Below are 14,224 nucleotides of genomic sequence, written 5' to 3'. Positions count from 1 at the left end.
GTGGAACTTTGCCCATTGTCTGGAAGACAATGAGAGAGGAAGTGAGCCAGCCTCGGCCTTCCCTCCCCACTTCTGGCCTCAGGGACGGGGTGGGGGTGGGGGTGGGGTGTGGGCAGGGCCAAATGGCTGGATTGGGATTGGGCAGCAGAGATTTCCTGGCTGCACTCCAGCAAAGGGGCTGTCTCTTGGGATCCTGTGGCTTTTTCTGGGAACACCGTCCTGGTCCCTTGCCCAGGTTGTAGGGAAGGATGAGTTGCATCAGGGCTGTTGAAGGCAGGAGAAGAGCAGCGTGGCTTGCTGAGGTGTAGGGGTCTTGGATCTGCCACTGGCTCCTGACAGGTCCCTGGGCAGTCAGTGGCCTCTCCAGACTTTCGTCATGTCTTCAGTGAAATGATGCCAGCCCCACTACCCAGCTCACCACGGGGCTTTGGGAGGCACCTGAGATAATGGCTGTGAAAGGTCCTGTAACCTGAACGTTGCTTGCAAACAAAAGGAATTCTAGTTACTGGGAGGAGGCACAGGGCAGAGGCCAGAAGAGGCGCTCAGATTTAAGGCACTGTAGCCCATAGAGATCAGGCTCCAGCAAACTGGCAAGAATCTGCAGCCTGGAGCCAAGGCTATGGGTGCCTCAGTGGAGATGGCCACATCAGACTGATATGGCCAGCGTTGACCCTCACGGCCTCCTTTCTCCAGTCCCTTGACCTTTGGCCCTCTCCCTGTCCACCCTGGCCTCAGAGTCGCCTCCACTCTTCCTTCTCTCTCAGCCCTCAGCCCTCAGCTCTAGGCGCCTCTCCAGAAACCCAGCTGTCTTCCCAGGCCCTTCCCCAGCAAGGACTAGCTTCATCTAAACCACACACACACACTCATGGTTCAACCTCAGACTAAAATTATCCTCTCCCCTGGGCAGGATGAAGGGCAGCCGACTCCCTAGAGAGGGTGGAGACAGACAGCACCAAATGGTCAGCCCAGAGAAGGGGCCAGGGCTAAAAATGGACAAGGAGGTGTCTGTGGAGGGCCCGTGCGGCTCCTGCCCCATCTATGCGGGCTAGGGCTGGAGTCTGTGCTGGGCGAGGGTGCAGGAAGGGAGGGGTGGGGCAGGTTTGGGAGGAGACTCAGACCTCGAGTGGGTGGTGCCCAGAGGGCTTTGGACTCTCCCTGTCCCCACAGCTGGCTGTGGGGCCACAGGCTGCATGCCTGTCAGTCTTTTTCTAGCACCCACCTTGAAGCCACCCTCAGGCTTTGGGTTCGTATTGGAGGTGTGCCCTGGAAGGAGTGTGGGCATCCTGGCTGGAGGCCATCCCGCTGACAGTTTGGCAAAGCCAGGACCTCTCTGGAAGCTGAGCCAGGGATCACCAAGTAGACCCAGCGGGGTGGGACTGAATGATTGACCTGGGGGCATTGGGTTCCATCTGGCCTCTGGCTGCCTTCAAACAGGTGTTCAGTGGAAAGCGACTGGAGGCTGAGCTCCCCCCTCAACACTCTCAGAGCACCTTCCGGAAGACCTCGCCCATCCCTGGGGTCCCAGCAGGGGAGGGGCCCCTGCAGAGCCTCACCTGCCTCATTGGGGAGAAGGACCTGCGCCTCCTGGAGAAGCTGGGCGATGGCTCCTTCGGCGTTGTGCGCAGGGGCGAGTGGGACGCGCCCTCAGGGAAGACGGTAAGTTCTCTGTCCTGCCAGCGCAGTAGAGACATGGGATCCGAGGCTGCTGGTGACTCTTCTGCCCCTAACCAGGATGTGACTGGGACTGGGGACATGGCACGGAGTGGCTCATCCCAGAGTCCATGCTTAGGGTTTTTAGTTTTTATATATTGATTTATTTTTGAGACAGAGTCTCGCTCTGTCTCCCAGGCTGGAGTGCAGTACGTAATCAGCTCACTGCAACCTCTGCCTGCTGGGTTCAGGTGATCCTCCTGCCTCAGCCTCTTGAGTAGCTGAGACTATAGGTATGCACCACCACACCTGGCTATTTTTTGTATTTCTAGTAGAGACGGGGTTTCACCATGTTGACCAGGCTGGTCTCGAACTCCTGACCTCAACTGATCTGCCCACCTCAGCTTCCCAAAGTGCTGGGATTATAAGCCATGGCACCCAGACCATGCTCAGGTTTAACTAAGCACATTTGTTATTTCAATTATAAAAATAATTTACTTATTATAAAAGTTTGGAAACTATTTGAAAAATAAGAAAAAAAATGCCTGTAATCCCACCACTCAGGAAGCAGAGTTAGCGTCTCTGCCTCTTCCTCCCTCCTTAGGCATTTTGTTGGATTTAGTTAAGATACAAATTTTGGATACAGCTTTTAAAATCTTGTTCTTTCTTCTTGGCATTTTATTTAAAATGTTTCCCTTCAGGGATAGCATGTGTGCACCACAGCATGCAATTCCGACGTGACTCTCACATGCAGGCACCTCAGAAGGCTCCTCCTGCCTCTTCCACTCAGTGTGCCCTTCTTCCAAGGGAAGCCACGGTGCCAGCTTGTAGCACCACCAGTTTGTTTTTGGCATTACATTTAAAGCATTCTCCTGCTACACCAAAGCACCTTTTAGCATTCCATTTTATAACATGTTGGCATTCTCTCATCAAACTGGTCATCTCTTACTTTTCGCCTGGTATTTAAGCTGGGTATTCCTCCAGGAAGGGAGTGCCCGGCCCACGATGGCTCCTGAGGGCCAGCCAGCTGCCCTGCTGCAGCCAGTCCTCAGGCAGAGCGCCGGTGACGCGCTCACCCACCCAGAGGAGCACTTCGGAGGCAGGGATCGCTGAGCCGAGCTAGAGGGTGGAGCAGGTTGGCTCTGCGTGTCCAAGACCTGGCGAGTCCTGAGTCCTTGCAAATCCCGCTCTGGACAGGTGAGTGTGGCTGTGAAGTGCCTGAAGCCCGACGTGCTGAGCCAGCCAGAAGCCATGGACGACTTCATCCGGGAGGTGAACGCCATGCACTCGCTGGACCACCGAAACCTCATTCGCCTCTACGGGGTGGTGCTCACGCCGCCCATGAAGATGGTGAGTGCTGCGGGGAGGAGGGGCTGGGCCGGAGAGGGCTCTGCTCCCCAGATGTGTGCTTGGTGCTGTCTCCATCCTAAGGGCGGAGGCGCCCTGGATCCACGTCGTTCCCCCACCTGATGGAGTAACGGGGTTCGCAGGGCCCCGCCTGGTACCGACTGTGTCTGCTGCGGTCCAGTTTGTCTGTATTTTGCCGGTGCTCATTGTCAGAGTTACTCCCACGGGAGGGGCTGGCCATTGAGTTTAATTTTGGGAATTTGTATTTTATTTATTTATTTATTTTGAGACAGAGTCCCGCTTTGTTGCCCAGGCCGGGGTGCAATAATCTCAGCTCACCGCAACCTCTGCCTCCCGGGTTCAACCAATTTTCCTGCCTCAGGCTCCCAAGTAGCTGAGATTACAGCTGTGTGCCACCACACCTGGCTGATTTTTATATTTTTAGTAGAGATGGGGTTCCACCATGTTGGCTAGGCTAGTCTTTAACTCCTGACCTCAAACGATCCACCCGCCTCAGCCTCGCAAAGTGCTGGGATTATAGATGTGAGCCACCAAGCCTGGCCAATTTTTGGAATTTCTAGCCATTGCCTCTTTGGGCCCCTCCTCTCTGGGCATCAGTTTCCCACATTTTCTGGAGGGAGAGGCCTGAGAGACTGTAGGACTCCTATGGGTCCCCAGGCGACAGGCCAGGAAGGAGCATGTAGCTTTGCTCTGGAAAGCCTTCAGGAAGGGGGCTGGGAGCCCAGCATGGGGTGCCGAGAAGGGGCAGGGTCTTCCAGGCTCACTCCTCCTGCCTCCTCCGTGGCCTCAGGTGACAGAGCTGGCACCTCTGGGATCGTTGTTGGACCGGCTACGTAAGCACCAGGGCCACTTCCTCCTGGGGACTCTGAGTCGCTACGCTGTGCAGGTGGCTGAGGGCATGGGCTACCTGGAGTCCAAGCGCTTTATTCACCGTGACCTGGCTGCCCGCAATCTGCTGTTGGCTACCCGCGACCTGGTCAAGATCGGGGACTTTGGGCTGATGCGAGCGCTGCCCCAGAATGACGACCATTACGTCATGCAGGAACATCGCAAGGTGCCCTTCGCCTGGTGAGGGGCAGGTGCTGCCAGCTCGGAGTCCGACCCCATGCTGGTCCCTGCAGACCCAGGCCTCAAAGCTTCCGGGGCTTTCTTGACCCACCATAGCCCTTGGTTTTGCTTGGGCCTGCCCTTGTCTATTCTGAGCCCGGGGTGCCCTCCTTTGCCCCTATTCACTCACCATCCACCTAGGAATTCTTGAGGGCCCATGTGCCAGGGTCTGGGTGCTGGGAAGCACAGGATGAGTCTGTGCATCTCATCCAGGGGTGTTGCTCAGTGGGGTGTTCAGAGGCTTCTTGCAGGACTTACGGTACGCTCCTGAAATGGCAGGGGCAGCTAGCCGGGGAAGGACTTGTTGTAAGCATGTTCTAGGTAGAGCTAGTGGTAGACAGGCCCTGGCCATACCAGGCCTTGCAGGCAGACCGGGGCTGCTCACCTGGCACTGGTCCGACCCCTGTGTGGGCTTACCCTGTGCTGAGACCATTGCTGTCTTCTGGTGCCAGAGGCACAAAGGACTCTGATCTGCCTGCTTTGGGGCAGGAAGGGTTGGTCTAGTCCTGCTTGCCAGAGCGGTGGCTGTGGGCAGCCTTATATTCCAGGACATGTGGTCATCTTAACCAGCAGCTGGCTTTATACCCAGGGTGAGCATGTGTCTTAGATTATGCATGTAGTCCTGGAGTAGTAAGTTATAGCAGCCTCTTTTGCATTCAGGCATCCTGGTTTGAATGGTAATTTGTTAATACAGTGCCTTTAAACAACACTGTGAAGTGGGCACTTACTGTTCTCATTTCACAGATGAGGACAAGGAGGATTGGCAACCTCGAGTGGCTTTCCCAGGTCCTATCTGCCTCGAGGGGCGGGGCTCCATGTCTAGGACAGCACCCTTCCCTCTGCACCTCAGTCCACGCTGGGATGGCCGTTTCTGACCTCACCCAGGGGGTGCCCAGAGCGAATGGGTGTACTTGGGTGAAGCCAGCGTGACTGTTTCTACCCATTCTGGTTCTTTCCCCGGCCCTATCTGAATTTCCCACCCACACCTTCCTGCTGAAGGATCCAGATCCCAGGATCCCGCCCCAAATCTGGGAACTGTCATCCTCCCGCCATGGTCAGAAAGCAGCCTGTGATCTCTTCCTGCCTGTCCTGCAGCCTCTGACCTCCTTTCTTTCCTTGCTTCTCTGGCTGGAAAATGTCCCCTCCTCTTCCCACGCCAGGCTGCTTGTGAATAAGAGGCCTGAGCGTAGACCATCTTCCCCGAGTCGGTGCACCGTGTAGTCCAGGAGTCCTGCCCCCTGCCCACTTCACACACATCCCCGAGACCCACTGTTGAACCTGGCACAGGGGGTCAAACAGATGTTTGCTGAATGAGCATTTGATGTCCCTGGGGCGGATGCAGTGGGGTTGTTTGAGAGCGCTTCTCTGTGACCCCTGCCTCTGCCAGGTGTGCCCCTGAGAGCCTGAAGACACGCACCTTCTCCCATGCCAGCGACACCTGGATGTTCGGGGTGACACTGTGGGAGATGTTCACCTACGGCCAGGAGCCCTGGATCGGCCTCAATGGCAGTCAGGTGAGGGCTAGGAGACAGGCCCCATGTGGGGGACGGGGTAAATTCCACCCTCAGCTGCAGCCTGGCCTGCTGGAGCTGGCTCTCATCTGAGGGACTGCCTTCTCCCAGGCCCCGTATCTGGATGGCCTCTCAGGGAGCACCCAGCAGAGACTGGGAGGTACTGGGCCGGGGAGGGAAGGGCTGGGGCCTGCCCTCATCCTCCAGCCCTTGCCACAGCCACTCGTGCTGAGGCCCAGACCTGGGAAGAAGGGTCAAGGGCTCTGGAGAGGGCCCCTCCCAGGCAGGCAGATCCCTTCTTCTGAGGCCAGGCATGGTGGCAGCAGCTGCAGCTGAGGAGGGGCCGGAGGAAGGGCAGGAAGGGAAGGGCTGGGTGCTCCGTGGGTCCTCACCCTCTGCGCCTCCCACCATCAGATCCTGCATAAGATCGACAAGGAGGGGGAGCGGCTGCCTCGGCCCGAGGACTGCCCCCAGGACATCTACAACGTCATGGTCCAGTGCTGGGCTCACAAGCCAGAGGACAGACCTACGTTTGTGGCTCTGCGGGACTTCCTGCTGGAGGTGAGGGACAGGGCAGACCAGGAGAGCTGAGGGGCCATCCAGGGGTCAGCCCCAGAGCTGGCCATGACCTTTCTCTCCCCGCAGGCCCAGCCCACTGACATGCGGGCCCTTCAGGACTTTGAGGAGCCGGACAAGCTGCACATCCAGATGAATGACGTCATCACTGTCATCGAGGGAAGGTAGGGATGTCTTGAAGGGCACAGGTCCAAGGGGCCTGTGGACAGATCACTTTGGCCACACACAGGCTGGCGGTTGGGCCTGAACCCTGCAACGTGAGGAGGGGACAGGCCTGGCTGGGTCTCCTTACTGCCTTTCCCTGCCAGCTTCCTCCTACCACCCTTTTCCGTGGGTTCCAGCCCTGGCTATATGATTGGACCAGGCTGCCTTGATGGAGGGGTCGGGTGGCCGGGCCTGGCCTCAGGGCTGCAGTGGAGCTCAGGGACTCCCAAGAGTCCTCCTCTGGTCCTCCCTGCTTCTCTCCCCACTTCTCCCTGACATAAGGACTCAACTGTGTACCCAGGTGCCTTTCAGTAGCTGAAGCAGCCCAGCCCGCCCTCTTGCCAGCTTTGCATCCTTCTTGCTGAGCCCATCACCCCCTCCCAAGCCCACCTCCGGCCTCTGCCCCTCTATTCCCATCTCCCTTGTGGGGGACCCTCTCTCCTAACCCTCCTCCCGCAGCCTCTCCTGAGTCCCTGTCTTCTCCTTGCGGCCCCACGCACTGCTGGCCCTGCCTTCCGCTATCTGATCCCCGGGGCAGGTCTGAGGTGCCTTTGAGGCAGCGGGGAGTGTTGAGGACCAGGAAGAAGAGTGAAGTGGAATAAATTCCCTGTGCTGTAGCTCCTGTGACTCAGAGCCAGGCTGGGGGTGCTTCCCAGGGAGCCTCGTCCACCTGCACTGCAGGTTTGAGGGTCTGTAGCCTTCGGTGAAATCCTGTACCTCTTGTGGGTGGGCAGAGGAGAGCCTCGAGGTCTGAGGCAGTCTGTGTGGAGGGTGGCCTGCAGCACTGTGACCCCTACACCGTGAGCCTTCCCAGGCCCGGCTCCCTCACCCTCGGGCCCGGGGTCCGGGAACAGGAATATGCCAGAACAGTCTGACATACGGACAGACTGAGGGGCCTGTGGTTGGGCGTGTTGTGGGGGAAGAAAGCAGAAGATTCTAGAAAGAGAGGCCCCGGGGAGAGGAGGCACACGGTCTGCAGGTTTGGAGCTGAGGTGCCAGGACTGAACAGAACGTATGTCAGAACAGTCTGACATATGGACAGACTGCGGGGCCTGTGGTTGGGCGTGTTGTGGGGGAAGAAAGCAGAAGGTTCTAGAAAGAGAGGCCCCGGGGAGAGGAGGCACACGGTCTGCAGGTTTGGAGCTGAGGTGCCAGGACTGAACAGAACGTATGTCAGAACAGTCTGACATATGGACAGACTGCGGGGCCTGTGGTTGGGCGTGTTGTGGGGGAAGAAAGCAGAAGGTTCTAGAAAGAGAGGCCCCGGAGAGAGGAGGCACACAGTCTGTAGGTTTGGAGCTGAGGTGCCAGGGATGGGATGGCAAGCATGGCATTCTAGGGCGCGTTCTGGAAATAGGAAGATTAAGGGTAGGGGTCCCCTGCAGGTACCTGGAAGGGCCTCCAGTCCAAAGTCCAGGCCCACGGCCACGTCCACCCCCACGAGCCAGAAAGCCATGGGCCCGGCCCGCTTTGTGCTGCTGCCAGGGCCCCAGACCTTTACCGCCCGCTTCCCTGGCTCTCAGCGGGAGCCCGTGGGCCTGCCAGTGTCCCTGGGTGACTCAGAGTGGCCTGTGTTTGGGGCGTGTGTCTCTGCAGCTGGTGCTTTAGGTCACCGCTGAGCAAGGCGGGCAGTGGGAAGGGCCGGGAGGGGCTGCTCCCTGGAGGGTCGTGGGTGCGGCCGCTTTTCTGTCACAGGCTCCCATTGGCCCCAGCTCTGGTTCCCTGTGGCTGCTGCTGCTGGGGCTCTCTGGCCCCTTCCCCCAGCCACCAGCCCTGGCTTGGACCACGGCACCTGCCTTTAGTCCCTGGAGCTGCTCAGGAGGTGGGAGGTGAGGGACAGGAGGCCACGACAGCCGGTGAGGCTTGGGAGCGGGCCTAGGTGTTGGCGGTAGAGAGCCTGACTCTGCCCCCTTGTTTTCTCAGCCCCCGAATGTCTCCGTGTGTGTTTGACTGCCTCCGTCTCCATGTCTACGGGCGGATGGCCCTGTCTGTCTTGGGCCTGGGCTTGCACATGTGGGTCTCTGGGTTGGGCCTCCCTCCTGGCCTGGCCTTCTCTTGGCCATGGATTCCCGCTTTTGAGGCTGTCTCCAGTATTTGTTTCCTGGTCCGGAGTCTGGGAGGTCACCTGCCCCAGCTCCGACTGACTAGGCTCAGTGCTTCTCAGGGTACCAGGCCGCGGGCAGAGGGAAGACACCGAGATATTTCGTGCTCTGTCTAGATTTGGAGAGACAAATGATTCCTGGTATTTCCCAGGGGCTCATTTGGAGGAAGGGATGGCTGGCAGCACTTTTGTTCCGCATACAGAATGTGTGCAGCGGGCACAGAGGTGCTGAAATTCATTGCGGGTCCTTGGCATGGTCTCACCCCGAAGCCTCAGCTTCCTGTGGTAGGGAGAGGAAGCATCCAGGTTATCCCGCCAAGCCTGGGCCTGGGACCTCCAGAGAGAAGAGCGGGCAGGCATTTTAAGCAGAATGTTCAGCCTTGGTTGAGCCATTTCTAGACTCCCTTGGGCCGGGACTGGAGCGAGGTGCTGAGATTCTGGAGCTGGGCAGCCTCCGGCGGTTCTCAGCGCAGGCCTCATTTTGTATCTTGTCTACCCGAGAGAGGCTGACCGGAGGCCCGAGGGCTGCAGCAGGAGGTGGAACGTTCCTGCGGGGGTGCTGGGCCCTTTTCCTCCTCCCCCAGGAACTCCTCGTCCAGCTCTGCTTCAGTCGCTGCCAGATGGCTCCTGGCCCTCCCACGGCCATGGAGACTCTGGCCTGTTTGTGGTAGGGGGAGAGGGCACGGCCAGGGCGGGTCTGGCGGGAAGGGCTGGCCTCAGTCCCCTCTGGGCTGCTGCTCACTCGGGTCTGTGTGGGCTGTGAGAGGCGACACTGGTCACCGTGGAAGTTCCAGCGTGCTCGGGTGTGGCGCCACGCGGGTCTTTCTTGGGTACAGTCGTACTCTCCCTCCCCCAGGAGCAAGCATGTTTTACGGAGTGGTGTTGGGACCCCAGCGGCCTCGGGGGCTCTGGCCTTGGCCATACCTGTCCTAAGGGAGAGTGGGCTTGGTGTCTCCTTTCCCTCTCAGAAGCGGGGTCCCAAAGGAGGCTTCTGTGCCAGGAGCTCAGCAGTGTTGGCAGAAGGACAAGGCCAGAGGAAGGGGCCTCCTGCCGGCCCCAGCCTTGCGCATGCCTCACGCTGCTCTGAGCACGGGCTCCGCCCCGGCTGCATTCTTACCCAGTGAATGAATGAGCGCCCCTGAAGAGGTGTGGAGAGCAGAGTCCAGCCTCCAGCCCGGGGCAGCCTCCAGGGAGCCTGTGGGTGCTGTGGGAGAGCCACAGCCTGGCCAGCGCCGGGGTTCTCCCCTCCGGGCCGCTGTGGGAGGCTGTGTGTGCATGCCTGGGAGCTGTGGCTCTGCTCCTTAGAGAGGCCCAGCTCTTTTTCAGATGGGACTTGTCCCTTATTGGGGTGTTGTCCTCTTTCCTTCCTTCCCCGCCTGCAGGCAGGGTGGGAATCACAGGGTCGCTGTGTGTGAGGCCGGCCAGTGGCCTTGTGTCTGAGGAGGCTGGGCCGGAGGAGCAGCCCCACCTCCCTGTACCTCCCCAAAGACTGGGTGCTCTCGGGTTTGACTTTGGTCTCTGGGATGGTCTGCTGGAGTCCAACTGCTGCAGACAGGCCTCATCAGCTCACGAGGCTGTGGGTCTCAGCGCTCAGGCATCGCCACCTCCTCCGTCCTCTCTCCTCGGCCTGCCTGCATTTCAGAGGAGGCCTTCTTCACATGTTGGCCCTGGGACAGGTTAAACAGGGGTGGCAGGGAGGGCGTGCGGCGTGGTGCCACACGCGTCCACCCCAGCAGCACAAGGCTGTCACTGGCCCCGCCTGCCTGGACTCTGCCCACGTCGTCGAGTATGAGCAAGTCCAGCAGCAGACTTGGGAGCCTTCGGGTGTCGGGGGCGTCTTGCAGGAGCCCCATGCTTCCTGCCCTGCCTGCCCCTGCCCCTCCCCAGGCCCTGGCTTAGGCTGCATCAGCAGCGGTTTCGTGTCTGAGGTTGGGGGTACTGACGGCCCCACTGTCTGGTCACTCTGGGAGTATTGAGTTCCCTTCTGGACTCTTAGTTTTAAGACATGAGCAGAGGGTGGCAACAAGTGAAGCGGAGGAGAGAGGGCCTGAGGTGCCCTGAGTGCTTCTAGACCCAGGTCTGCATTTGGGAGGCAGATCGTAGTTGGAGGCTGGGCACCCCCGCCCCTCTCAGAACTCGTGGAACTCAGCTGAGGAGGGACATCGAGTGGCCGGAAGAGGACTGAGGCCTTGGCCTTGCCAGGGGGCTGAGGGGCAAAGTGGAGGTGTGAGCGGGGCGCTGGCCCTGCAGACCTGATAACTGGGCTTAGATTTGGATCCTGGGTCTGGTGGGATCTTTCTGGTAATGAGAGGCAAGTCATGTGGCCTGCTGCAGCGTGCTTCCTTATTTGTAAACTGTAGGGAAAGCTGTCTGACCCACCTGGAGAGTTGAGGGTAAGGCTGTGTGCAAACAGTCAGGCCTGTGCAGGGCGTGACAGGTCACAGGAACTGTGGGGGAGGAGGGCTGGTGGCAGACAGCTGGGTCCTGAGGCCTGAGCCTCATTCCTGCTCTATCAAGGTGGCCAGGGTGTGAGAAGGGCCCCCCTGCCGGGGCTGCCCCACCACGCCTGCTGTTCACTGTGCCATCTCTGTCGGGCAGGGCTGAGAACTACTGGTGGCGTGGTCAGAACACGCGGACGCTGTGTGTGGGGCCTTTCCCTCGCAACGTGGTGACCTCCGTGGCTGGCCTGTCTGCCCAGGACATCAGCCAGCCCCTGCAGAACAGCTTCATCCACACGGGGCATGGTGACAGCGACCCCCGCCACTGCTGGGGCTTCCCGGACAGGATCGATGAGTGAGTACCGGGCAGGGATGCCAACCTGGCCCTTCGTGGGACTCCAGGGCCCTCAGCGTGGCAGGCGTGGGGCCCCACCTGCTCTTCACCCGTTCCCTCGGGCCCCAGCGCCCGAACCTGCCACTCTCCCCTCCTGACCTCTGGCCTTATTCTTGGGAGGCTGTAGAGCCCTAGAAAGCCCAGCCTGCTGGGGATTCGCCAGGGGAGTGCTTCCCTGCCGTTTTCAAGCTTCGGGGGGCTGAACTCCGAACTCTGAGACTGACTTCATCTGTGAAACGGGTCCCCCCACTGATGAGGGGAGGGTTGTAAATGCACTCTGAATTAGAACGTGCCACTCAGATGCAGGGGTCCCAAGAGAAGTCAGTGAAAGTAGGGTCAGGAGCTTGTGAGGAGGGGCTCCTGTCTGGTGGAAAGCCCCCCGGGCCACAACCGTAACCCCTCCTGGTACCTGGGCCTTAGGAAATGGACTTGGGAGGAACCTGGTGGAAGCTTCTGAGGAGGAGCTTCTCCTGTGAGCCCTGCACGTGAGCAGCGTTTTCCTTCTCCTGCTGGTGGTGCCAGAGTCCTGGAGGCGTGAACTTACTGGGTCGGGCCCTGGGAACGTGCACAGGTCCATGTGGGAGACAGCCTGCTTCCCAGAACCAGGGGCAGGACCAGAAACCCTGGGGCCTGCGGAGGGAGCGTTAGGTGGCAGCTTAGCCTCCCGGCCGCAGCTCTGCAAAGCTCACTGGACTTTGCGGGGAGCCCGCCTCCTGTGTAGGAGGATGAGGCTAGTGAGGGGCATCTCGGAAGGACACACAGAATTGATCACTTCCTGGATGCCCCACCCCAGGGAGCCCCCAGAAGTTTCTTTCGCCAGGCCTCTGAGCCTCTCTGCTGGCCACACAGGGATTCCCTGGTCTCTGCAGCCCTTCTCCTGCTGAATTCTGATACTCTGGTCTGCCCTGAGAGGCGTGGAAAGCAGGGGCCTTCACCCACTGGGCCCCCACACACAGAGCCCCAAGCTCACAGGGGTCATTATGTGTTTTGCCTAAAAAGAACCAGGCAAGGGCCTGGGAACTGTGGTGAAGGACTGCAGGCACCTCCGGGAGGGGCCTGGCACCCTCTGTCCACTCCTGGTGCTCTCTGCCCCACTCTGGCGCCCTCTGCCCCACTCCTGGCACCTGCCCACTCCCGGCACCCTCTGCCCCACTCTGGTGCCCTCTGCCCCACTCTGGCGCCCTCTGCCCCACTCTGGCGCCCTCTGCCCCACTCCTGGCACCTTCTGCCCACTCCTGGCACCCTCTGCCCACTCTGGTGCCCTCTGTCCACTCCCGGCACCCTATGCCCCACTCTGGCGCCCTCTGCCCCACTCTGGTGCCCTCTGCCCACTACTGGCGCCCTCTGCCCCACTCTGGTGCCCTCTGCCCACTCCCGGCGCCCTCTGCCCCACTCTGGTGCCCTCTGCCCACTCCCGGCGCCCTCTGCCCCACTCTGGTGCCCTCTGCCCACTCCCGGCGCCCTCTGCCCCACTCTGGTGCCCTCTGCCCACTCCCGGCGCCCTCTGCCCCACTCTGGTGCCCTCTGCCCACTCCCGGCGCCCTCTGCCCCACTCTGGTGCCCTCTGCCCACTCCCGGCGCCCTCTGCCCCACTCTGGTGCCCTCAGCCCACTCCCGGCGCCCTCTGCCCCACTCTGGTGCCCTCTGCCCACTCCCGGCGCCCTCTGCCCCACTCTGGTGCCCTCTGCCCACTCCCGGCGCCCTCTGCCCCACTCTGGCGCCCTCTGTCCCACTCCCGGTGCCCTCTGCCCCACTCCCGGCACTCTCTGCCCACTCCCGGCACCCTCTGCCCCACTCCCGGTGCCCTCTGCCCACTCCCGGCACCCTCTGCCCCACTCCTGGCGCCCTCTGCCCCACTCCCGGCACCCTCTGCCCCACTCTGGTGCCCTCTGCCCACTCCCGGCACCCTCTGCCCACTCCCAGCGCCCTCTGCCCACTCCCGGCGCCCTCTGCCCACTCCCGGCGCCCTCTGCCCCACTCCCGGCGCCCTCTGCCCACTCCCGGCACTCTCTGCCCACTCCCGGCGCCCTCTGCCCACTCCCGGCGCCCTCTGCCCCACTCTGGTGCCCTCTGCCCCACTCCTGGTTCCCTCTGTCCCACTCTGGTGCCCTCTGCCCCACTCCTGGTTCCCTCTGTCCCACTCTGGTATGCCATGGGCAGTCTAACCCCATTCCTCTGGGCTTTAATCAGCCCCAGTAACTAAGTCCCAGATACTGACAATCGGCACAGGGATGGAGGGTGACTTGGGAGCAGGACGGGTGGCCCAGCCTCTCCTGCACCTCCTGGCCATGTGGCAGAAGGGTACCTCCTGCCCACCCTGGCCAGGGGAACTGTAGCTGGGATGCCCCATTCTCAGGCGCCCCAGCATGGCCTGCAGACAGCAGTGTGTGCCCTCCAGAAGCTGCCTGGTGTGGGCTGGGGGCCCAGGGGGTTGTGGAAAACCACGTCTGCCCTTGTAGGGGGTAGTCGGAGCCCCTGAAGGCCTAGGTTTTTCATCTGAGGGTCCGGTGTCTTTTCTCTGCCCTCTCTCCAGGACGCCCTCTGGCTCCAGCTGAGGTCTGTGGTCAGGATCTGTGGCGTGGGAGGCAGGTGGCCTGCGCTGCACACCCAAGTCTGCACCCGGGTTCCTCTGGGAGGAAGGGGCTCTGATGAGGTGGTCTCCTGGGCACACTCAGGACCGGCCCAGCATTTCCACCAGAGGTGTTGCCTGCCATTCCTCCACACCCTTCCCCTGCCCTCTGACCTGGCTCTCTCCCCGACAGGCTGTATCTGGGAAACCCCATGGACCCCCCGGACCTGCTGAGCGTGGAGCTGAGCACCTCCCGGCCCACCCAGCCTCTAGGAAGGGTGAAAAGTAAGAGCTCCTCTGCCCCTT

The 14,224-nt window shown here is 60.7% G+C and overlaps 1 protein-coding gene across 17 annotated transcripts in view; it reads left to right on the top strand.

The window, feature by feature from the left end:
• TNK2 (tyrosine kinase non receptor 2) overlaps positions 1 to 14,224 on the top strand; it is a 50,632-nt gene that overhangs the window by 24,061 nt on the left and 12,347 nt on the right. For all 17 annotated transcript variants that reach the window (XM_064360087.1, XM_064360084.1, XM_064360086.1 and 14 more), the window contains 8 exons: positions 1,435 to 1,656; positions 2,848 to 3,000; positions 3,809 to 4,086; positions 5,513 to 5,639; positions 6,051 to 6,197; positions 6,282 to 6,376; positions 11,116 to 11,310; positions 14,112 to 14,203. In XM_064360087.1, the coding sequence (XP_064216157.1) occupies positions 1,435 to 1,656; positions 2,848 to 3,000; positions 3,809 to 4,086; positions 5,513 to 5,639; positions 6,051 to 6,197; positions 6,282 to 6,376; positions 11,116 to 11,310; positions 14,112 to 14,203 (1,309 nt within the window). The remainder of the gene's footprint in view (positions 1 to 1,434; positions 1,657 to 2,847; positions 3,001 to 3,808; positions 4,087 to 5,512; positions 5,640 to 6,050; positions 6,198 to 6,281; positions 6,377 to 11,115; positions 11,311 to 14,111; positions 14,204 to 14,224) is intronic.

Source organism: Aotus nancymaae, unplaced genomic scaffold (genome assembly GCF_030222135.1).
Source record: "Aotus nancymaae isolate 86718 unplaced genomic scaffold, 86718_ANA_hifiasm-v0.15.2.pri h1tg000038l, whole genome shotgun sequence".
Lineage (NCBI taxonomy): Eukaryota > Metazoa > Chordata > Mammalia > Primates > Aotidae > Aotus > Aotus nancymaae.
This window is presented reverse-complemented; position numbering and strand designations above follow the sequence as displayed.